The sequence below is a fragment of the Dipodomys merriami genome, unplaced genomic scaffold (genome assembly GCF_024711535.1).
Source record: "Dipodomys merriami isolate MVZ:Mamm:240054 unplaced genomic scaffold, mDipMer1.0.p SCAF_437, whole genome shotgun sequence".
In the NCBI taxonomy this organism is placed as follows: Eukaryota; Metazoa; Chordata; class Mammalia; order Rodentia; family Heteromyidae; genus Dipodomys; species Dipodomys merriami.
The window spans coordinates 249,047-272,778 of record NW_027205999.1 but is presented as its reverse complement, the minus strand read 5'-3'; the positions used below and the strand labels follow the sequence as shown (position 1 = coordinate 272,778).

Sequence of the window (23,732 nt, the reverse complement as noted above, 5' to 3'; positions counted from 1 at the left end):
TACAACTGGTCTCTCCCTCTCTCCACCCAGACCCACCTGAACTCCCATCTACCTCACTTCCTTTTCTCTCAGATACTTCTGCTACCAGGATGATGATGGAGGTCATGTGCTCCCTCTTGGGCGAAATATGGCTCCTCTAATAAACCTTGTAATAATCTTTCTCCTTTGCCTGCCTGCCTCTGCATGGTCCCATAGGATGGATGTGTCTGATCCTCTTTCACTGGTGGCTCCATACTGGGATAGGTTCCCCAGTGCATTTGCTCCCCCTACACTTCAGAAGGGAGTTCAAACAGCTGCCCTGGGACCTATTCTGAGATCCTTCACTCCAGTCACCAGAGGACCATCAAGGTAACTTTCTCCTGACTGAGTGCTCTACCAGCCCATCCAGCCCCAATAATTAATTCCCACTCCAGGGTAAGTGACAAGTTTGTCCGAGGTCGGGGTTTCTGAGTCCAATATCAGTGGTAAGGCCACCTGAGCCTTTCTGGGCTAACTGAGCCCCACCCTCACCATCTGACCAAAAACTTGGCCAAGTGCTGGAATTAGCCACTAGGGGCCTACCATGGCCCAAGGACCCACCTTGGACCAACATAAGGACAGTCTCCACTGGTGGGGCCACCACCTATTTAGGAGCCAACCTGCACTGCAGAGGACACTCTACTCTAGGCACATGGCTTCAGGTCACTTACCATGGGAAGGACACTAAATTTCTTTACATTAAGGCCACCTGGCCTTGGAGGGCTATTGAGTCCCCATCAGTTAAATTTGGCCCCACATTTAAAACTCCACTTCTGAGAGTGCTTGAGCAAGTAGCTCTCTCTCTCTCCCCCTCCCCTTAAACTCTGCCTCTTGCCAAAATTACCTGCTTGTAACCTCTTTCACAAGTATTTCATATGCTAAACGCTTTGGTTAAGCCCTGGAAGAATGTAACCAGTAATTGCTTGTTTCTACTCATTAGATAGAAAATGGGTGAGTTTAAGTCTAAACTCCCTGAAATAAAGGCCAACATGTTTGGATATTACCAAAAGTGTATTAATCTTCTCTCTAGCATTGAGCAAGTGGTGGATATGCCAAATTGGCATCTTGGTACTTCAGCTTAGTACTACCCCTTCCCCCTCCCCTGTCCTGTGGTGCCATTATGCTAGGCCAAGTGTATGTTCCTATTGCCTCCTGTTCACTAGGTTTCTTGTTGGCAAAGTTTTGTATTTTAAACTGACCACATGGTTCCATCATAATTAGAAAATTAGTTCCACTAAAATTTCAAAACTTTAAAAGTCTATTTTAAAATCCAAGCACGCTCTATAATCTGTGCACAAACATGTCTGTCTGTGTCTTATTTGACTATATGTAAGTGATTATGGTTTCAACGTTACTCTGCCTACTAAAAATCTTTGTCAATGGAAGCTGTGAATTAATCTAAATTGCTTTAAAACTTTGTGACCTGACTAAGCCAAAGAAAAAACAGGCAGTTTTAAAAGACCTTAGAAAAGGACTTAAAAAAGACAATGTCCTTTACAAAGTAAATGAAATTGGTAACTAAGTTTGCTGTGAATTATGTCATTCCTATGTCCATCTATGGTAAGAGTTAACTATTGTACACTGACCATGGCTAGTAAACTAAAGCTAATGGTTTCATTCTCTGTTTTCTCCCCTGTGTGCCGATCAACTTCAATTAAGATCAAGGGACCAGAGTGACTATGCCCAGGCACAGCTGCCTAAACCAGTGGCACAAGCCTGCAAAAGCCAGTGTAAACCAGGTCTCTAACCAGTATATGTAGAAATATTGCAGGTTACCAACAGGAGGTGCAACAGTCCATACATGCTGGGAGATGCCACAGTCTCTCTCAGACTCTGGCCTTGCTTCATCTCACATGACCAAAAGCCTGTTAATTAAGGGTAAAACACAAGCCACATTAGATATTTGGTTCTGTAAATGTTCATCGCCAGAAGTTAGACCATACGGGGTGTATGAGCAAAGGATAGAAATTGATTTCTATACTATTTTACAATTGGAGGTAAATTCCTAAAGGTAACTCAGACTGCAGAAAAAAAAAAATGGCCACTCTTTCTATTCACTGCCCACAGGACAGCCTACAGGCAAAGAATATACAGCCCAGTGTTTCAATGATGCATTTAAATGCAAATTAAAATAACTTTACAAAAAGGATTTAAAATGACATCCCCCTTGCAAAAATTTGAGAAGTTGTGGGGAGTGGCTGGCCTCCCAGACAAGTTTAAAAGATAAAATTTTCCTAAAGGTTTATTTCAAAGTAAAAAGAAATAGGATTATTCTAGTTTGCCCCTAAAATTTTTTGTAACAGTTGCCGGAAGGCCCACAGTAAAAGATAGGACAAGTTTGTCAAATGTAATTTAATAAGTAAAACCATGCTTATAAAACTACTTCTAATGGCCATCTTTGTTGCTTTGAATTGGAGTAAAAGTGACTGTTTGTAAAAAAAAAAAACAAAAAAAAAACTCATTGATCTGCAGTTCGAAGCCAGTCCAGGCACAGGCAGACTAAAGTCCCTGTGAGATTGTCATCTCTAATCTGCCAACAGAGTGCTCAAAGCTGAGTTGTTTTGGAGTTTAAAGTGGCCAAGTGCTAGTCCTGAGCTGGAGAGCTGAGGGACAGCACTCAAACCCTGAGTTCAAGTCCAGCGACTGACCAAGGAAAGTGACAAAGATGTATTTATCCCAACATAAGAAAGGCACTCCAGGGACCCTGACAATGTTAAAACATCCAGAGGCAATTACAAACAAATGTTTGGATGACAAAAGTGGTATCAGGTCCTGAGTTACTTGAGCTTGGTCCTCCAAAAAATTGATCAAGCCAGAAGGTCATGGAAAGATAAGTTTGTAAACATGCCTATCACCCATGTTGATCTAACTGGGCAAAACTTTCCAGAGATCTGTGATAGTGGGTAGTAAAAGCTAAGATTGTAGAATGTAAATCTCCAAACCCCTGTATCTGCTCAAAGTCCTAATTGGCAGTAACTTTTGAGCTGGTTAAATTCATCTGTTGAAAAGCTTGTAGAGCTGAGATTATGTTCCTATTGAGATCTGTGTAAAGGCCTACATAAGTAGGCATTCCTCTGCCAGACAGAAAATGCTTTTATAAACCAGGGTGTTAAACAGGCTATGCTGCTGTAGCCCAAGAAAAGGCCTGTACATTTGTTAGAGGTTAAATGTTGTCTATAAGCCACTTTAAACAGGCTACCCAGAGGCAGTGGGCCGTACTTAGAGTGCCAATCAGTCTCAGGTTAAAAGCATCTACTGGGCTTTCTTTTAAAAATCTCTGACAAGTAATTGTTAGTCAATTGTGAACAAGTTATAGGTAAGCTCCATCTCATTGATCTCATTGTTGCTTTAACTGGAAATAAAAAGAGCTTTTGTAAGAAAGTTCAAAGCCATCCTGGGCACACAAAAAAAAATCCTTCTAAAACTCCATCTCCCTACTAATCAGCACAGAACCAGGACTATCCAGCCAAAGGCTGAAAGTGGCATTGTGACTCTAAGTAGTAGAGCATTAGCCTGGAACAGAAGGACTCAGGGACAGTGCCCAGGCCTTGAGTCCAAACTGTAAATGCCAACCGGGACAAGCTATCCCAGCAATGGATGTTGAGACAATGGCCAGAACAAAGTCAGTCCTGACCATGGAAAACCATGGAAAAGAGTAAGAGATGATACCCTAAATGGAGTCACTTTATGCTTTATGCATTGTTTCTGGCAAAACTGGAGCTTCAGCTTCCACCCCCACTACAAAGGCAGAGGAGGGGTCCCGCAGAGCAGTGGGGACCTCACAGATGAAGTCCTTCAGGGGAGGGGGCCTCACAGAAGAGGCTGCAAAAAGGGGTGTACCTCACTGGGAGGCCGCAGAAGTGAGGGTGCATCGTGGGGAGGCCACAGAAGTGAGGGTGCCTTGTGGGGGAGGCCGCAAAAGAGGGGAGGGCCTCACAGGGGAGACTGCAGAGGAGGGGAAACTGCAAAGGCAGTACACAGAGGAGGAGTTTAAACTTAAACTCATCCATACTTTTACCTTCAGTTACAAGGGAGAGGGAAAGAGGGAGAGGGAGAGGGAGAGAGGAAGAGAGGGAGAGAGGGAGAGAGAGAGAGCCAGAGCTATCTGCCCAAGCACTCACAGAAGTGGAGTTTTAAATTTGGGGCAAAATTTGATTGAAGGGGCTCAGCAGCCCTCCAAGGCCCAGGTGACCTTAATGTAAAGAAATTTAGTGTCCTACCCATGGTAAGGGACCTGATTCCACGGGTCTATATTAGAGTGTTCTCCACAGTACAGGTTGGCTCCTAAAGGGGGTGGTGGCCTTGCCAGTGGAGAATGTCTTCATGTTTGTCCATTTGCATTCCTTGGGCCATGGAGGAGGGGTCCTTGGGCCAAGGTAGGCCCCTGGCACTTGGCCAAGGTTTGGCTCTGATGAGGGGAAGGGGGGCTCGGTAAGTCACAGAGGCCCAGGTGGCCTTACACTGAGATATCAGAATCAGAAACCCAGACCTCAGATAAACTTTTCACTTACCCTGGAGTGGGATTTAATTAGCAGTGTTGGATGGGCTGGTAGAGCGCTCAGTCAGGAGAAAGTTACCTTGGTGGTCCTCTGGTGACTGGCATATAGGATCTCAGGATAGGTCCCAGGGAAGGTGGTTGAACCTCCTTCCGAAGTGGAGGGAGGATCAAACCCACTGGGGAGCCCATCCCCACAGGGGCGAGCAATGTAAGAGGATTAGACAAAAATCCATGCAAGGGGACCATGCAGAAGCAGGAAGGCAAAGGAGAAAGATTATTACAAGGTTTATTAGAGGAGCCATATTTCCCCCAAGAGGGAGCACATGACCTCCATCACTATCCTGGTAGCAGGAGGATCTGAGGGAAAAGGAAGTGAGGTAGATGGGAGTCCAGGTGGGTCTGGGCAGAGAGAGGGAGGGGCCAGTTGTATGGAGGGAACTCCAGAAATGGAGGGGGCCCAGGTGTAGGTGCTCATACTTCAAGCTCATGACTCTACCTGATTCTGGGGCCTGGAGGAGTTGCCTTGATCTCTTCTAAGTCATTTACCACATGAGGCTTTTCTGAACTCATACATCACTGCAAATTGCTAGCATTCCTCCCTAGCACATCACTCAATATATTTTTTCCATCATATATTTAAACATATTTATGTGTATACATTCCCTACCCTCCCCCAACCCCACACACAAAGGCATAGACCTTCAAAACAAAGCTTTTCTTTTTTTCCTTGCTACAGTGTCTAGAACCTAGTAAACTCAATAGATACAAAAGAGTTAGCTGGGTACTAGTGTCACACCTGTAATGCTAGCTATTCAGGAAACTGAGATCTAGAATCACTTTTTCCATTTATTTCCCATTTTGATTAAAATTTAAGCATTAAAGGAACTTTTAAAGAGAAACAAGACTTCCTTTTTTCTGGAGGTTTCCTTCACTCCCTTTCACCTAGTCCAGCTCAACCTATGTCCCCCTGGGAGCTTTGGCATCCCAGAAAATCCACAGTCCCCCAGACCCCAGTTAAATTCAGACAGAATCCAGCATTGCCTTTAGTCATGTGGTGGGCAGAGCAGAAAGCATCCACCATGTGTGCTACCCAACACCTCTAATCCACACCAGTGCTACTTCCATACTCCTAGCCACATGAGCAGCATTGTGTCACCGTCGCTTGCACTGGCATAGGCTTCCGTGGTCATCAGGACAGATGTCCTGAGAGTTATTTCATCTGCATAAGGTGACATTTCCTGGGTCCAGGTATATTGCTGATCTGGGAAATCACTGGCATTGGAGCAAGCCAGGGCTGCTGCAACCGCACTGTAGGATGCATCTCTCTGCAGCAAAACCTGAGGCCCTTCCTTCCTAGACACAATGGAGATCCTAGAAAATTCCCTGCTTGTCCCTAGATGAGTCCATGAATATATCTACAGCCCTCATCTGTCAGAAATGAACAAAGAGTACAGAATTGTTCAAGTCATTTTCCTTCTTCACAGAAGGGTGCACTATCATCCTGGCCCCCCAGAGCGAGGCAGCACACCAAATGGGGGGATCCACTTGGTTTTCATCCCAACCTAGGAATGATATTATCCCTTCTCATGTTGCTAAGGAGTCAGGATCACATCTTTGTAAACAATCGGTTACCAGGGTAATAGAGTCATAGAAGGAAGACAAGTAATTCTAACCATCAGTGGACCATCCCTAGTCAGGAGGCAGTGTACTTTGGGAGGCTATTGCTCAAAAACAAACATCCTTTTTACCTGTTAATGAAACTGCAAATCCACTGCACCTCACCTTTGTTATTACAACAACAACAACAAAAAGAAAAAGAAAAGGGTGTTTTGGATTTTCTTGTCAGGACTGGCTTGAAACCACAATCCTCAGATTTCAACCTCCTGAGTAGTGCCAAGGTTTTTTATGAGACAATTCTCTCAAATTAACCACCAAGAAAGAAGCAAAAAGGAATAAAGAAAAGTCCAGGACTTGAGCTGAGGCTCAACTGGAAGATAATGGACAGCACCCATGCCCTGATTTCAAACCTATGACCAGCACATCATGATCATGATCATCATGATCATCATGATCATCATGATCATGATCATCATCATCATCATCATCATCATGTGAATAAAAAGACTGTAAGAGCCTATTAAGAATATTAAAATTGAGGGCTGGGAAGGTGGCTCAGTGGTAGAGCTCTTGCCTTGCATGCATGAGGCCCTGGGTTTGATTCCTCAGCACCATATAGCAAAAAAGAAAAAAGCCAGAAGTGGCGCTGTGACTCAAGTGGTAGAGCACTAGCCTTGAGCTGAAGAGCTGAGGATAGCACCCAGGCCCAGAGTTCAAGCCCCAAGACCAACCAAAAAAAAATATTAAAATTGAGTGAGCCAGGCACTTTTTGGTGGCTGACATGTAATGCCAGTTAGGAGCAGGAAATCTCAGGATGGTGGTTAAAAGCCCACCTGGGCAGGAAATTCCATGAGGCTCTGATCTCCAACTAACCAGCAAAAATGCCAGAAGTAGAGCTGTGGTTCAAGTGGTAAAGCAACAGCCTTGAATGTAAAAGCAAAATAACAGTGACCAGGCCCAGATACATAGGGTAGGACTACTACTAAGTAATCAATTAAATACAAATACACAAATAAAAATCAGAGTGGAAGATGAGCACAAAAGCCAAGAGAATTGGTGGTTTACACCTGGAGCTCAAGCTACACAAAAGACAGAACTTGAAGATCTGGGTTCCAAGGCAACGCAGGCAGAAAAGTCCCTTAGAAATTTGTGAGTATGTATCAGGTGTGGGTCTTGAACCCAGGGGTTGAAATAGAATTTTTTTTCTTAAAGGTAGCATTCTACCACTTCCTTTCTTTGGGGGATGAAATGGAGATAAGTTTTATGGACTTACCTGCCTGGGCTTTCAACCCCAATCCTCAGATTTCAGGTGCTGATACAGTACTCTTATCTTCTATGAGATTTTTTATCTTCCATGAACTGCCAAAAAGTAAAAGAAGCCAGAAGTTGATCTGTGTGGCTCAAGCCACAGAGACTGCTTGCTTTGAGGGAAAATGAACAACAAAATCCCTCATACACAGTGGCCCTGCCCTGGTTTCAAACCCAGGAAGTGACCAGGCCCTATGTTCAAGCCCTAGGACCACCACCAGCAGCAACAAAAGAATGACTCAGGGACAGGGACTAGGCCCTGAATACAAAGCCTAGAAACAGCATTAAAAATAAAAGAAAAACAAATTCAGAGACTGTGGCTAGGCTCCAGAGTTCAAGGTCTAGAACCAGCACCAGGATGGACACACACACACACACACACACACACACACACACACACGAAATGAACAATATAATAAGAAGGCAAAAGAAGAAGAGAGAAGTCAATGAAATATTTTTAAGTAGTGGCTCATGCCTATAATCCTAGCTACTGTTGAAGCTGAAATTTTAGGATTGTGGTTCATAGTCAACCTGGGCAGCAAGCTCCATGACACTTGGTTTTATGTGTGCTAGTCCTGGGGCCTGAACTTGTGCTGTTTTGCACAAGACTAGAACTATTCTACTTCCAAGCTCTTGGTGATTAATTGGAGATGAGAGTCTCAACAACTTTCCTGCCCTGGCTGGCTTTGAACCACCATCCTCTGATTTTAGAGCCTGGCTAATGTCCCTGTCTTCCCATGAGAATCTTTCTTTTTTGGGGGTTGGTCATGGGGCTTGAACTCGGCCTGCACACTGTCCCTAAGCTCTTCAGCTCAAGGCTAGTGCTCTACCACTTGAGCCACAGGGCCACTACTGGTTTTCTGGTGATTTAGTGGAGATAATTGTCTCATGGACTTTCCTTCCCAGTCTGGCTTTGAACTGCAATCCTCAGATCTCACCCTCCTGAGTAGTGGCTTACAGGCGTAAGCCACTGGCACTCAGCTTTTTTTTTTTTTTTTTTTTTTTTTTTGTCGGTCGTGAGGCTTGAACTCTGGGCCTGGGCGCTGTCCCTCAGCTCTTCAGCTCAAGGCGAGCACCCTACCACTTGAGCTACAGCGCCACTTCCGGTTTTCTGGTGGTTTATTGGAGATAGGAGTCTCAAGGTCTCTCCTGCCCGGGCTGGCTTTGAACCGCGATCCTCAGATCTCAGCCTCCTGAGTAGCTAGGATTACAGGCGTGAGCCACCAGCGCCCGGCCTCAGCTTTTTTTTTCTTTTCTTTTTTCTGTTTTATGGGTTTTGGGGCCTGAAGTCCAGCTCTGGATGGTGTCCCTTAGCTCTTCAGCTCAAGGCAAGCACTTTACCACTGAGCCACTTCCCAGCTCCTCCATAAGAAACTTATCCCTTATGAATCACCAAATTTGTTTTACAAAGCCAGATGTTGAAATGTGGCTTAAGTTTTAGAGCCTGCCAGCCTTGCTCAGGACATGGGAGAGACTCCAGCACAGTGACCTTGACCTGATTTCAGGTTTAGGAACAGTCACCACTCCCTGTGTTCCAGCCCTAGGACCAGAACCAAATAAATAAATAACTCCCCCATTTTCACTGTATTTGATCCCATTTTCACTGTATTTGATGTTGGCGTAGTTTGTGAAGGTGAAGGGAAAAAACAAATTGTTTAAATAGGGATACAGCTAGACCGATTGCAACAATGAGATGTACAAGAAATTATTTCAAAAAATGAACTTTACAACTTTTGCCTGGTGGGGGTGGTAGAGAACATTATATAAACAAAGCCATTCATGCAGCTGTTGCTCAAGCTGTTAAAGTATGCTAGCCTTGAGAACAAACAATACAAAAAATTCTTCATTCACAGTGGCCCTGCCCTGACTTCAAGCCTCAGGAGAGTGGCCATGTCATGAGTTGAAGCCCTAGCAACAAAAATGAAAATAAATAAATAAATAAAGCCAGAACTTTATCTGTGGCTCAAGCCATAGAGACTGCTAGTCTTGAGAAAGAAAAGGGAAAAACCTCAGACACAGTGTCTCTGCCCTGATTTTATGACTAGCAAAAGTTAAGGCCCTATGTTCAAGCCCTAGGACCAGCAATGAAGAAAAAAAAAAATACAGCAACAACAAAAACTCGGCAAAAATGCCCAAGTCCTGAGTACAAGCCATAAGAGCATCACCTAAAATAAATGCAGAAAGAAAGAAAAATACATAAAGAGCCACAATTTGAACTGTCGAGGTGGGAAGCCTACTAGTCTTGAGAAAAAATTAGGAATAATGACCAGGCCTGGAGTTCAAGTACTATAACAAGCTCAAAAAAAAAAAAAAAAATCTGTTGGGAGCCAAAAGGAGCCTCTCAACATGAAGATAGGCTTGACTATCTCACCAGAACATCTTGTGGCTGAGTTTACAGAACCACTCTCAGAAATCCGACCCTTTCATCCTGCCTTATGCAAATATCCTGCAGCTGCTAATGACCACCCTTTCACCCTGCCCTATGCAAACATCTGCAGCTGCTATGGCCAATGAAAAAGCTTCCTTAATGGCCAATTTAAAAGCTTCCTTGTTCCAAGCATATAAATACCCCTGTGTGAAAAATAAAAATTTGCAGCTTGATCAGAATCCCTGTCTTGCTGTCATTCTTCATGTCTCTTGTCCCTTCATTCCTTCTCGTTTATGTTCATCGCCCTCGTTGACGTCCTGCAGGTTGGGACAAAAATCCACAAAAAAAACTTCAAAACAAAAACCTCAGAAAGAGTGGCCAGCCCTAATAATAAGCTGGATGACCCAAACTTACGAAAAAGAGAAAAAGAATAATGAATTAAGTGAAAAGAAGGACAAAAATATTAGAGCCAATTCAAGATTTTAAAAATATGGTTCACACCTATAATCCTACCTCCTCAAATAGCTGAAATCTGAGCATTTGTGGTTTGAATCCAGCCTGGGCAGGAAAATAAATGAGAATTCTTTTCATTTATGCTACTCCTGGGCTAAAACTTGAGTTTTACTCAAGGCTAGAGCTCTACTGCTTCCTACCTGTTGCTGGTTAATTGGTGAAAAACGTCTCATTGATTTTCATGCCTAGGATGGCTTTGAACCTTGGCTCTCAACATTCTTTTTTTTTCTTTCTTTCTTTATTTTATTTTTATTTTTTGTGAACACACTGTACAGAGGTGTTACAATTACATGGGCAGGTTAATGCGTACATTTCTTATCAAGCATTGCAGCCTCCTCCTTTGTTTACACTACACATCCCTTCCCAGCCTCCCCCCCCAACCGCCCACCCAATCCTCCCGGCTTTCCCCCCCACCAACATTGTAAAGCTCGTTTTCGACATGACAACTTGTACTTCTCATTGTTGCAACAGGTCTACCTGTATCCTTAAACGACTTGTTTTTCCCCATCTCCTACACACGTTATAATGACATCAAATATAGTGAAAGCAGGGTTATACTGTGGGGGAGGGACATACAAAGCTACAAAGAGATAATCTTATAAATGCGTTAGAAACAAATGCATGAAAGGAAAAAAAAACATTAAAATACATATACTAGATATTGCAAATAAGGGAAACCATGGGACCTATGTTTCTTTTGGCCTGGCTTACTTCATTTAATATAATGTTTTCCACGTTTTTCCATTTCCTAACAAATGGGGCAATGTCATCTTTCTGATGGAGGCATAGAATTCCATTGTGTATATATACCACATTTTCTTGATCCATTCATTTACTGAGGGGCATCTGGCTTGGTTGCATATCTTAGCTATGGTAAATAATGCTGCAATAAACATAGTTGTGCTGGTAGCTTTAGTGTGGTCTTGTTTGTAAACATTTGGTTAAATTCCCAAAAATGGGATTGCTGGGTCATAGGGGAGCTCTATGTGAAGTCTTTTGAGGAACCTCCATACTGCTTTCCAAAGTGGTTGAACAAGTTTACATTCCCACCAACAATGAAGTAAGATTCCCTTCTGTCCACATCCCCTCCAGCATCTGTTGTTGTTAGAGTTCTTGATTTTTGCCATTCTAACTGGAGTGAGGTGGTATCTCAATGTTGTTTTGATTTGCATTTCTTTTATGGCTAGAGAGGCTGAGCATTTCTTCATGTGTCTATTGGCCATCCTTCTTTCTTCTTCAGAGAAGTTTCTCTTTAAGTCTTTAGCCCACTTGTTTATTGGGCAGTTTTTTCTTTGCAGATTTGTTGTTGGGGGATTTAATTTTTTGAGTTCCAAGTATATTTTAGATATGAGACCCTTGTCTGTTGTATGGCTAGTGAAGATCTTCTCCCAATTAGTGGGCTTTCTATTGATCTTGCTAGCTATGTCCTTTGCCATGCAAAAGCTCTGCAACTTCATGCAATCCCATTTGTCCCACCTTTCTTTGATTTGTTGTGTTTCCGGGTCTCTATTCAGAAAATATCGGCCTGAGCCAAGGAGACCTAGGGTTTCTCCTATTCCATCCTGTAATGTTTTCAAAGTGTCCTTTTTGACTTCGAGGTCTTTGATCCATTTGGAGTTGATTCTGGTGCAAGGTGATATATAAGGATCTAGCTTTAGTTTTCTACAAGTAGTTAACCAATTTTACCAGCACCATTTACTGAAGAGGCTGTCGTTCTTCCATTCTATTGTTTTAGCTCCCTTATCGAAGATTAGATGGCTATAGGTCTGTAGGTTCATTTCTGGGATTTCAATTCTATTCCATTGGTCCTGATGTCTGTTCTTATGCCAATACCAAGCTGTCTGGATAGTCATCTTGGCTTCCTGTAGTACTTTTTTCCTTTCTGTCTTTTTTGACAGTTGTGGGGCTTGAACTCAGGACTTGTGTGCTGTCCCTGAGCCTCTTGTACTCAAGCCTTGTGCTCTACCATTTGTGCCATAGCGCCACTTCTGGGTTTTGAGTGGTTAATTGGACATAAGAGTCTCACAAGGACTTTTCTGTCTGGGCTGGCTTCCAACTGAGGACCTCAGATCTCAGCCTTCTGAGTAGTTAGAGCCATAGGACACTTATCTCACTTGTTAGGTTTTAAAAAAAGAGATAGCCGAGTAAGAACAGCACCATGCACATGCTATTCAGGTAAGGGGTAGTTTTATTCAGTAGACCTGCTGGGACCAGGCAAGGTTGGCACTCCACATGGCTGGGAAAGGCCTTGGAATGAGAGAGAGCTGGGAAAGAGAGGAAAGAGAGAGGAAAGAGCTAGAAAAGAGCAGAGAGAGCAGAGAGAGAGCAGAGAGAGAGTGTCTGGGCCTGGGTTAGGCCTTATCTAGGGTACGGGCAGAGAAAGGTGTGGACACATCAAATTCAGATATGACCTCAGTGGATGCAAATGTGACTTCTTCCAGGTGTCCCAGTTGCCTAGGTAATGCAGTTACTGGGTGGAGACTTTGCTGTGAGGAGTGTGGAGTCTGCTCGCCATCCAGGAGCAGACCTTACAATATTAACCAAAAAAAAAAAAAAAAAGATGAGCTATGGCTCAATTTGTAAAACTTCCATCCTAGAGGGGGGAAAAAGCCCAACACCTCAAGAAGACTGGCAGGTCAAGCCCTAGTATCACCATAAAAAAATGAAAACCAGGGCTGGGAAGGTGGCTCAGTGGTAGAGTGCTTGCTTGCTTTGGATGCATGAGGCCCTGGTTTGACTTCTCAACATCACATAAGCAGAAAAAAAAGCTGCAAGTGGTGTTGTGGCTCAAATGGTAGAGGACCAGGAGCTGAAGTGCTGAGGGATAGCACCCAGGCCCTGAGTTCAAGCCCCATGACCAGCCAAAATAAATAAATAAATAAAAGCCAAATACAAAGAAATAAAAACAACCACCAAAAATAAAAAGGAAGAGTTGTGCACTGGCTAAAGATGTAGTGCCTGCTAACTTGGGGGGGGGGGGGGCGGAGGGGGAGAAAGCATGGACACTGGAGACTGGCCAGGCCACTTTGAAGCCCTGGGATTAACACAAAGAATAAAAACAACAACAAAAAGGCAGAAAGTGATCTTTGGCTCAAATAGACTATCAGCTTTAAATCAAAAACAAAAACTAAACAACACTGACCAGGCCCTGTGTTCAAGCCCTAGGTCCAGAACCAAAACATAAGAAAAACCTAGCCAGGTGCCAAAGGGTCACACCAGTAATCCTAGCTACTCATACTCAGGAGGCTGAGTTCTGTGGATCACAGTTTGATGCAAGGAAGGAAAGTCCGAGAAACATAATAGACTACTCAGAAAAAGCTGGAAGTGGTGCTGTGGCTGAAGTGGTAGAGTGTTAGCCTTGAGCAAAAGAAGCTCAGGGACAGGGCCCAGGCAGAAGAGTTCAAGCCCCAAGGTCGGCAAAAATGAACAAAGAAAAAAGAAAGTGAGTAATTAAGCTGTGGCTCAAGGTATGAAGCCTGCTAGCCTGGAGAAAAAAAGGTAAACAATGTAAACAAAAATATTAAAAAATTATTCCCAGAACCACATGCTCCAGTGCACTTTTCCCTACACCCTTAGTTTGCAGACAACCAGGCCAATGCCCCTGCTATACCCTGTATCTCTATGCCAAAAATTTCAATTATTTGAAAACTGCCTTCCGAGAATTGCCACATAGGGACCACATTGAGAATTATTGAACTCAAAAATATTTATTAACATGATTTCTTTTATTCTTGTGATTTTTCTATGTCATTCTCATCATTACTTCCCTAGCACCTAGCAAATTACCTAGAATAAAAATATAGAGACATATCTGCTTATTGAACATCTACATATATATTTGGGATAATAAGCTAGTTTATATGGGGTCAACAACACTGAGCATTTTTTACAATGAGCCTCATACTTTGTAAAAAACAAAAACAAAAACAAATAACACAATTTAACCCTCAAGAACTCTACATTTGCTAGTCACCAGTCACTCATACCTCTCATCCTAGCTACTAAATGGAAGCAGGTGCTTGTGTTGTTAAAAATAGTAATGTTATAAAGGAAAAGCAGAGAATTATTATAGACTATAGGAGATCAAGTATACACAACTATATATAATTCATGATCATGTACTGGTATTAGTACTGGAGAAAAAAATGACAGGGACAGAATTGAGCCAATTGTCAAGACTGAAATATAGACAAAGATTAAGCAAAGTATGGCATTGTGATTAATTTACTGAAGCCGGTAACTACTGTGGCTATGTAATAATGGGACATTTTTATCCTGAGGAGAGCAAGATTAAAATAGGTAGGAATAGAGGACTATGATATATACAAGTTAATCTCAAATGTATGTCCACAAAGAGAACATACACACAAATAAGTGATTAAGCGAATGAAGGAAAATGTTAACTATAGTGAATTTTCATAAAAAGCACACAAATACTGTTTATATTCTTTTTATGACTTTTCTTAAATTTGACCATTTTTAAACAATACTAGATTGAATAGTGAAGAGATGCACTTGAACTGCAGAAGATGAGTTCCCGAGGAGTGTTCTGAGAGGGTTTCATGGAGAAAGCAAACATTAGGGGATAAGAATAAAAGATCAAGTGTTACCATATGAAAAATTATGGAAATCCAAACATTCAGACTACAACAATAAAGTACCAAGAGTAAGAAGTTTCACAGACACAGAAAATAACTCAGGTCTACTGTGGGTTGAGGGAAGGCAAGAGGCATGAATGGTTTAATGGCCCAAAATTTTTGTCAAGGGTGATGGATATGTTTGGGATAAGATAAAGGTGATGGTTCTACAATACTGGAAATGTACTGAATGTCACTGAATTGTGGTTATAATAATAAATGTTATTACTATTTCCCTATAAAGAAAAACAATCATCCCATTTTAGAGGCTACTGTTTCAGGAAACTCGCTGACATTATATACTCATAGGAAACCGTACTCTTTCTTTCTTACATTCAGTAGATTTTAAACATGTATTTCTTTATGTTTTTTTTTTGTTTTTGAGGTCAAACCCTGCTAGCACAGGCTGGCCTGGAACTTTCTGCTACTTTGTTGCTTGAGGAATGTCTTTCTTCTACCAAGACATTCCATAACAAAATTTATTTTCTAATAACAACAACAACCAAAAAGATCAATTATTAGGGTCCTTACCCTAGGACTTAGGAGCAAACAGGACATCTTGATTATATCAGTTCCCTCTGTCCAGAGAGCATTGTGTGCCTGGGGCTTACTGGTTTACAGAATGTCTCCTGAGCCTGGGAAAGATAGGTATAAAAGGAAAAAGCATCCCATGTCCTGTGCATGAGCAGGCAATGGAATATATGTTGTATTAAATATTTCTCTGGATATAGAACCTCTCTGCCCACTCTGACCTTGGATATGCACATAGCTCACAAGTCACCAACAAAGAGCAAGGCTTTTGCTCTTACTTCCATATCGTAAATGGTTACTATCTCAGTTTTTATTCACTGAAGTGTCACAAATAAATGAATCACAATCACCAAGAAGTAATAACTTACCCTGGCCAGTTTGTCTGGTTTGCAGGAGATGTGTTGGGAAAAACATCTCTGTTATCTCTTCAGAAAAATCTTCATCCCCTGAAAAAAACAAAGTTTTACATGAAAAACATTCCAGAAAAACTGCTGAGGATCACAAGAAAGGTGAGAAGGAAGAGGGGTGAAGGCAGCAGAAGTATGCATAACAATTTAATGAGCATGGAATATGAGTGCTTATAGAATTTTTTCCTTTCCTTCTCAAGTTTTTATGATGCATTGTTATCATTATCCATTCTTTCACTATTAAACTTAAATGTCCAATTAAGACAAACATTTCTGAGACTTTTCTTCCACCACTGGTTAAGCTGAAGCTACAAGTGTTAGGGATAATAATAATCACTCGGCCTTCTGAGATTTCTGGGCAGACTTTGTGGCCTTGCCAGCTCCAGCAGACTTCTTGTCCACAGCTTTGATGCCACACACAGCAACTGTCTCCTATCACAAACAGCAAGATGACCCAAAGGAGGATAGTCAGAGAAGCTCTCCACATACACAAGACTTGCTGGAACCATATGAACCATGACAGCATCACTAGACTTCAGGAATTTAGGACTAGCTTCCAACTTCTTACAAGATCTCTGTTCAAGTTTCTCTTTCCACTCAGTAAACTTGCAAGCAATTTACGCTGAATGACAATCCAGGACAGAGGCATAGTTAGCACTGATTTGGCCTGGATGGTTCAGGAAGGTCACCTGAGCAGTGAAGCTAAATGCTTCCTTGGGTGGATCATTCTTGTTATCACCCACGTTGCCACACCAAACATCTTTGGCTGACATGCTTATAGAATTTTTTTGTGCATAGTATGTCCATAGATGTTCTTAATGGGCTTATAAGAGAGGTGGGCATTATCACACTTTGGCAATAAAGATAATGAAGGCTGGAAGAGGTCAAGAATTTCCACAAGATTTCTTAGCAAAGGTTTGGAGTTAAACCTTGGCCTCCACTCTCAATGCTCTTTGCGTCACATTACAGAAGAATGAATGGAGAGTATGAAGCAGATATTGTATAAAGTAAATGGAATTCAGGGCTGGGAATGTGGCTTAGTAGTAGAGTGTTTGCCTAGCATGCATGAAGCCCTGGGTTTGATTCCTCAGTACCACACAAACAGAAAGAGACAGAAGTGACCCTGTGGCACAAATGGTAGAGCACTAGCCTTCAGCACAAAGAGGCTCAGGGACAGAACCCAGGCCCTGAGTTCAAGCCCCAGGACCAGAAAAAAAAGAAAAAAAAAAGAATTTAAAAAATGGAATTCAAGTTATGGGAAGAGTTTCAGGCAGAGAAAATGAGTGCCAAGATTAGGGGGTGAAAGCATAGCAGGAAGTTTAGTATAATCACAGCATTTAATGTAAACAAAGGAAAAAAGCAACAAAGTAGGATCCAGCAAAGACTAGGCCTTTACACCCTAGTAAGATTTCAAAGTTTCTAACGAAGAGATGAGGAACCACTGAATGATTTTTAGAACAGAGACAAGTAAGATCAAATTTAAATCAAAGGAAGATCATTTTAATGGCTGAGTAGAGAACTGATCAGCACTAATCTAGGAACAAAAAAGGAAGTAAAATTGAGGGAATAATCCATGATCCAAGTGAGCAAGGTGATGTTTAAATCAGCGGGAGAAAGGATTAATGTTGGAAGGGTGCTAAGGAAAATGCTATCTTGATGATGGGAAAACAGAACACCTCACTGAAGAAACATGCAAACATATGGGTAAGTCAAGAGCAAACTATAATCAAGACAGCCAAACATACTGTCAGGAAATATTCCTTCTCTCTTTACACACCTAAATCCTATCCATTCACTCACTTTGAGACCAGCCAAAGGTATTAACCTTTAGAATCTATATATTTCTTAATCATCAGTCTATAGCTTAAAGGGAAAATTGTTACTGCTTTATCTGACCATTGTCCCCCAAATTTCCTGGGATTGGTGGGAAGAATGTATCATAGCTCATTTGTGTCTCTCCCTTGGCATTTAAGAGAAAGAATTAAAATGACTTAGCAATCCCAAGTATAAGATGGATTGTGAAGGTGATCTCATTAATACCATCCTTACCAACGTAACTCATTTAAGCAACATTTAACTATATCCTAATATGAATAAAAATCTAAAACCTGACTCGTAGGTTGTCATCCAACTAAATCCTACTGGGTGCAAGAAATTAATCTGAAAACATAATGACATACCTATATCACAAAATATAGACAAAATGATCCAATAGCATGCAGAATTTTTTTCATTTATATTTATCTCATTCTGTTCTAAAAAATTATTTAGTGTATACTTAGAATGTAAATAATATTCCAATATATACATTTAATTTACAATGTTCAGATATACAATGTATTATGTTTGAGTGTTAATAACTTTTTTTTGGTAAGTGTTGCGAACAAAATGAGGCAGGTCACTGCTGTGGCTCATGCCTGTAAACCTAGCTATTTGGGAAGTTGAGAATGGAGGATTATAATTTGAGGTCAGCCTTGGCAGCACAGTTTGTGAGATCCCTTCTCAGCCATAGCCTGTTACATTAATATGTGCTCATCCTCCTACACTAATGTGAGAGTCCAAAATTAAGAGGATCTCAGTTCCAGCCCAGCCTGGGCAGAAAATTTTAGGAGATTCCATCTCAACAGAGAGGCTGGACACAGTGGCAAGTGTCTGTGATCCTAACAATGACAGGAAGACTGAAATCGGTAATTGTAGTTCAGGCATGCATCCAGGCAGGAAACCATACTCTCCCTGAAAACAGTCAAGGGAAAGCAGGGCCCAAGGCATGGCTCAGTGGTAGAGTGTCTGCTTACTAAGTTTGAGTGAGCTGAGCTCAAACCCCAGTACCATCATAACAAAGGAAAACAATGGTGGAAGATCACTACCAAATACTTTCCACAGAATTAAGTATATATTGGGCAGGAGTGTGGCCCAGTATTAGGCTAGGGGTATAACTCCATGGTAGAGTACTTGCCTGAGGCTTTGCATTTGGTGACTGGCATTGAGATGAGGAGAAGTTGCATCGAAAGTATGTAGGATGGTGCTGGTGGCTCACGACAATAATCGGCTACTCAGGAGGCTGAGACCTGGAGGATGGACGTTTAAAGCCAGCCAGGCAGAAAATTCTGTTTAGATCTATCTCCACTTAGCAAGAAAAAGACAGAGTGGTGCCGTGGTTCAGATTAGTAAGACATCAGCTGAGTTCAAGCTGTGGTCCTGGCACCAAAAACAACAATAACAAAATAAATAAATAAAGGAATAAAGTGTGGGCTTTGGAGGGACTTTGGAAAAAGGCAGGACTCTCCCAAAATTGGAAGACATATTCTTAGGCAAAGGGATGGCAAGGTCCAAGAATGCTGATAGAAAAAGATGACCAACACTACCACAACAGCAGGTTCCTACCTTTATCCCCGTCAGCTACTTCCATTTTTTCAGTACTTCATTGAGATATCATTAAATGCCAACATCACTGCTGAATTCTCAACAAATATCACTGAGGAGGGCTGGCAAAGAGTGAGAGGAGTTGGGTAGGAGTCTCTTTTCAGAGTCATTTCTGGTGAACATATTAGACAAAAATCCAACTGTTTAGAAAATCCCTCAGAGTCCTCTGAATGGTATTTAAAGTTCAAGATTCCCATTCCTACACCAAACAGATGCTGATTACATGAACAAATGCAATTAATTGCAGAAAAAAGTTTATAAATAACACAACTGTCATATTGAGGACTAATTAGAAAGAATGCAACTATCTAAACACATCACAATGGCTTTATGTGTTTCCTAAGTTAAGACTTCTAAAAAGCAGATTTTTTAATCTATTATATCTTTGGAATCATTAAAATAATTACCATCTCTTGCTTATGACTATTATGCCACTTATTGAATACATTATTTCATTTTTGTTTTGTTTTGTTTTGTTTTTGCCAGTCTTGGGGTCTGAACTCTGGGCCTGGGCACTGTCCCTCAGCTCTTCAGCTCTTCAGCTCAAGGCTAGTGCTCTACCACTTGAGCCACAGTGCCACTTCTGGCTTTTTCTGCTTATGTGGTACTAAGGAATCGAACCCAAGGCCTCATGCATGCAAGGCAAGCACTCTACCACTGAGACACCTTCCCAGCCTCTGAATAATGTATTTCATTTAGTACTTATTTTAACAACCTGTAAGGAATTAGATTGGGTTACCTTACAGATGAGAAAAGAGCTCAGGATCGCAGGTCACATGGCTTTAGTAAAAGACAGATCTTCATTTTGACTCAGTGGATAACTCCAAAGCCCATCATAGTTAACTGCCATCTCAATACTTCAGAAAAACATTAAGAACTTATGTTCAAAAAATCTTTTTTTCTTTTTTTGTGCAAGTCCTAGGGCATGAACTAAGGGCGTGGGTGCTGTCCCTGAGATTCTTCAGCTCAAATCTAACAATCTATCACTTGAGCTACAGCTCCACTTTGGGCTTTTGGTAGTTACCTGGGGATCAGAGTCTCACAGACTTTGCTGGTGAGCTGGCTTTAAACCTAGATCCGGGGTCTCAGTTTCCTGAGTATCTAGGTTTACAGGTGTGAGCCACCAGTACCTGGTCAGAAAACATTTTCTAATCAGGAATCAAGCTTTTACATAGACTAAGGAATCATTTATTTGTAAGATGTTATACAATTGTCTAGTCTGACTTCTAAAACACGATGCTGAAGACAACAAACAAAAAAGAAAATGTCCCAGTCTGCATAAAATCCATACTAAAGGAGTAACAAAAGTTTCTCACTGAGAAATATTCGCTTTGTAGAAAACTTGAAGACTAGTTATTTTACAGTTGATGAGAAATAGAAAAAAATCAAAGCCGGGCGCTGGTGGCTCACGCCTGTAATCCTAGCTACTCAGGAGGCTGAGATCTGAGGATCGCGGTTCAAAGCCAGCCCGGGCAGGAGAGACCATGACACTCCTATCTCCAATAAACCACCAGAAAACCGGAAGTGGCGCTGTAGCTCAAGTGGTAGAGCGCTCGCCTTGAGCTGAAGAGCTGAGGGACAGCGCCCAGGCCCAGAGTTCAAGCCCCTCGACCGACAAAAAACAAAAAAAAAAAGAAAAAAATCAAATGAGGTTTAGAGATATCAGTGGCAAGCACACTGACAGTTCAAAGAAGTAAACAGAGAGCCATCTTTAAAAGCACTAATATTTGGAAAATTTTCATCTGGCAGCTCTCAAACATGCTAGTCTCAGGACCTCTTAATACTCTTAAATTTTGAGAGCTCCCAAAGAGCTAATTAAAAAGGTAAGGTGGCTCAGTGGTAGAGTGCTTGCCTTGCATACATGAGGTCCTGGGTTCGATTCCTCGGCACCACATAAGTAGAAAAAGCCAGAGGTGGCACTGTGGCTCAAGTGATAGAGCGCTAGCCTTGAGCTGAAGAGCTGAGGGACAGTGCCCAGACCCAGAGTTTAGGCCCCACAACCGGCAAAAAAAAATGTTAGTAGAGCCAGGAACTGGTGGCTCTCACCAGTAATCCTAGCTACACACTCAGGAGACTGAGATCTATAGATTGCTATTAAAAGCTAGCTGGAGCAGGAAAGTCAATGAGATTCTTATCTCCAATAAACTACTCAGAAAACAAAACAAAACAAAAAAAAAACCCAGAAGTACAACTATAACTCAAGTGGTAGACTACAGCTCAGGATCAATGCCTAAGTGCTGAATTCAAGCCCCAGGACTGGCACAAAAATAAATAAATTAAATAAAAAATAGGGGATACACATGCATTCGCATGTGCATGCACACACACACGAGAGAAACAGACAGATATGTTAAAAAGTAGAACTCAGCTAATGAGCAAAGCATCAGGTATTGAGTCCTAGTTTCACAACCCAAACAAAAGAAAATTTAGAACTCAAGTGTTTATGGTAGTTTTGTAAACTTAAGAACAAAAAACACTGGGGATGGGAAGGTGGCTCAGTGGTAGAGTGTCTTGTATGCATGAGGCCTTGAGTTCAATTACTGAGCACCACATAAGCAGAAAAAGTTGTAAGTGGTGCTGTGGCTCAAGTGGTAGGATACTAGCACTGAGCTAAAGAGCTGAGGGTCAGCACCCAAGCCCAAAGTTTACTCCACACAACTCACCAAAAAGAAAAAAAAAGAAAGAAAAGAAACACTACTTATTAATATACACTTATTGAAAAAAAACTGTATTTTCCAAAAAAGGTAAAATTTCAGCAAAATAGTCCCATTGTTTTACATCTTTAATAAATCTCTTCATCCTTTAGCCTAATGAAAGACACCTGTATTCTCTCATCTGCTTTTATACTGTCTGTTGGGTTATGTTGTTTCAAGTATATGCAGAAAATCTACCTTACAAAGTCACTTAGTTAGAAAAGGAAGAAGTATTTTAGTTGCCTTCTCAGATTATCAATAAAGCTAATGCTGGCATACTCCTTAATATTACACTAAAACTCAACTAGTGGTCATCTCTTAAAATTTAGTTGTAATGAGATATATAGCAATGAGCCTGAAGCTATACCATAAGATTTTCTGCTTGGATGTATTAAATTAAAAATCAGTTAGTCTTTTCTTTTCTTTTGCCTGTACATGATTTGCTAACATCACACATTAAATAATGGGAAAATACTCACACTGAGTCACACAAATCTTCCAAATGCTGACCAACTGTCCTGAAATCAATGAATATAGCTGTTATTAACAACACAGATTTCATCAGCATAGTCTGTAAACAGCACTGGGAAGCTACAAAGCTCAACAGAGCAATAAATACATTCTACAAAATTGAAACTTAGTTTGAATGTGTATAATGACTCATACATCGTTGCTTTTCTCGTCGTAAAGGCTCATTTCATTCACTTTTAAGAAATGTTCACCAAATAAAATTCTAGTCTCTATGACCACTTGTATACTTCAGAGTGAAAATGTCATTCCATGGCAAAGTAAATAGTTCATTTAAACACTACAAATGGGCTAGGCACTGGTGGCTCATGCTTGTAATCCTAGCTACTCAGGAAATTAAGATCTAAGGATCATGGTTCAAAGCCAGCCCAGGCAGAAAAGTCTGTGAGACTCTTATCTCCAATGAACTACTCAGAAGAAGCCAGAAGTGGTACAGTGGTTCAAGTGGTAGAGCACTACCCATGAGCAAAAAAGCTTAGGGCAACATCCAAGCCCTGAGTTCAAGTCCTAGGACCAGCTTAAAAAAAAAAAAAGACAAAACTGAATTCATTGGATTCCACTTTCTTAAAATAGCCAATTAGCAGAGAATATGTCTTAGAAATATATCTAATTAAATGTTAAAATAAAACAACCCTTAAGATTCATTTGTCCAGAAATTACATTTTATACTAACTGCCACATTACCTAATTACTATAAAAAATGAGCAGCTTCAACATTCATATTTTCTAAGAGATACAGGCTTTAAATTGTGGAGGCAGGGAGGGGGAAGATTGTCACTCATGTTTTAGGTACTACCACCTTTTCTGCCTCAATTCAAGATGGGATTAAGGATCCCACAAGTCACGAGGCACAGATGAAGTATCCAGAGATATAAAGAAACATTAGCCAAACTGAGGACAAACTCTGAAAAGAGCAATCTTTAACTGTAATCACTGGCAGGGGGGTATGAACAATATCAGTATGAGGGATGCTAAGAGGAGTCTGACAGGGAAAAAAAAAGAAGACATAAGCAAGAGGCTGACGTGTCTGAACACCTAGATGGGGGAAAGTTGCAAAAAGAATTCTACATGAAAATTCTCACTGCAAAAAAGAGAGAGATGCAGGGTACCAGTGGCTATCCTTGTCAGACTGCTACTCAGGCAGCTGAGATCTCGGGATCACAGTTGGAAGCCAGCCTAGGAAGAAAACTC

At 41.4% G+C, this 23,732-nt stretch overlaps 1 protein-coding gene across 1 annotated transcript in view; it reads right to left on the bottom strand.

The window, feature by feature from the left end:
- LOC138807848 (protein FAM114A2-like) overlaps window positions 1–23,732 on the bottom strand; it is a 147,705-nt gene that overhangs the window by 4,939 nt on the left and 119,034 nt on the right. The window contains exons 18-23 of the mRNA XM_069993635.1: window positions 22,493–22,531; window positions 19,282–19,432; window positions 18,854–19,095; window positions 15,859–15,936; window positions 7,407–7,492; window positions 1,767–1,883 (exon numbers count right to left, since the gene is read on the bottom strand). Of these exons, the coding sequence (XP_069849736.1) occupies window positions 1,767–1,866 (100 nt within the window). The 5' untranslated portion in view covers window positions 1,867–1,883; window positions 7,407–7,492; window positions 15,859–15,936; ... (1 more) ...; window positions 19,282–19,432; window positions 22,493–22,531. The remainder of the gene's footprint in view (window positions 1–1,766; window positions 1,884–7,406; window positions 7,493–15,858; window positions 15,937–18,853; window positions 19,096–19,281; window positions 19,433–22,492; window positions 22,532–23,732) is intronic.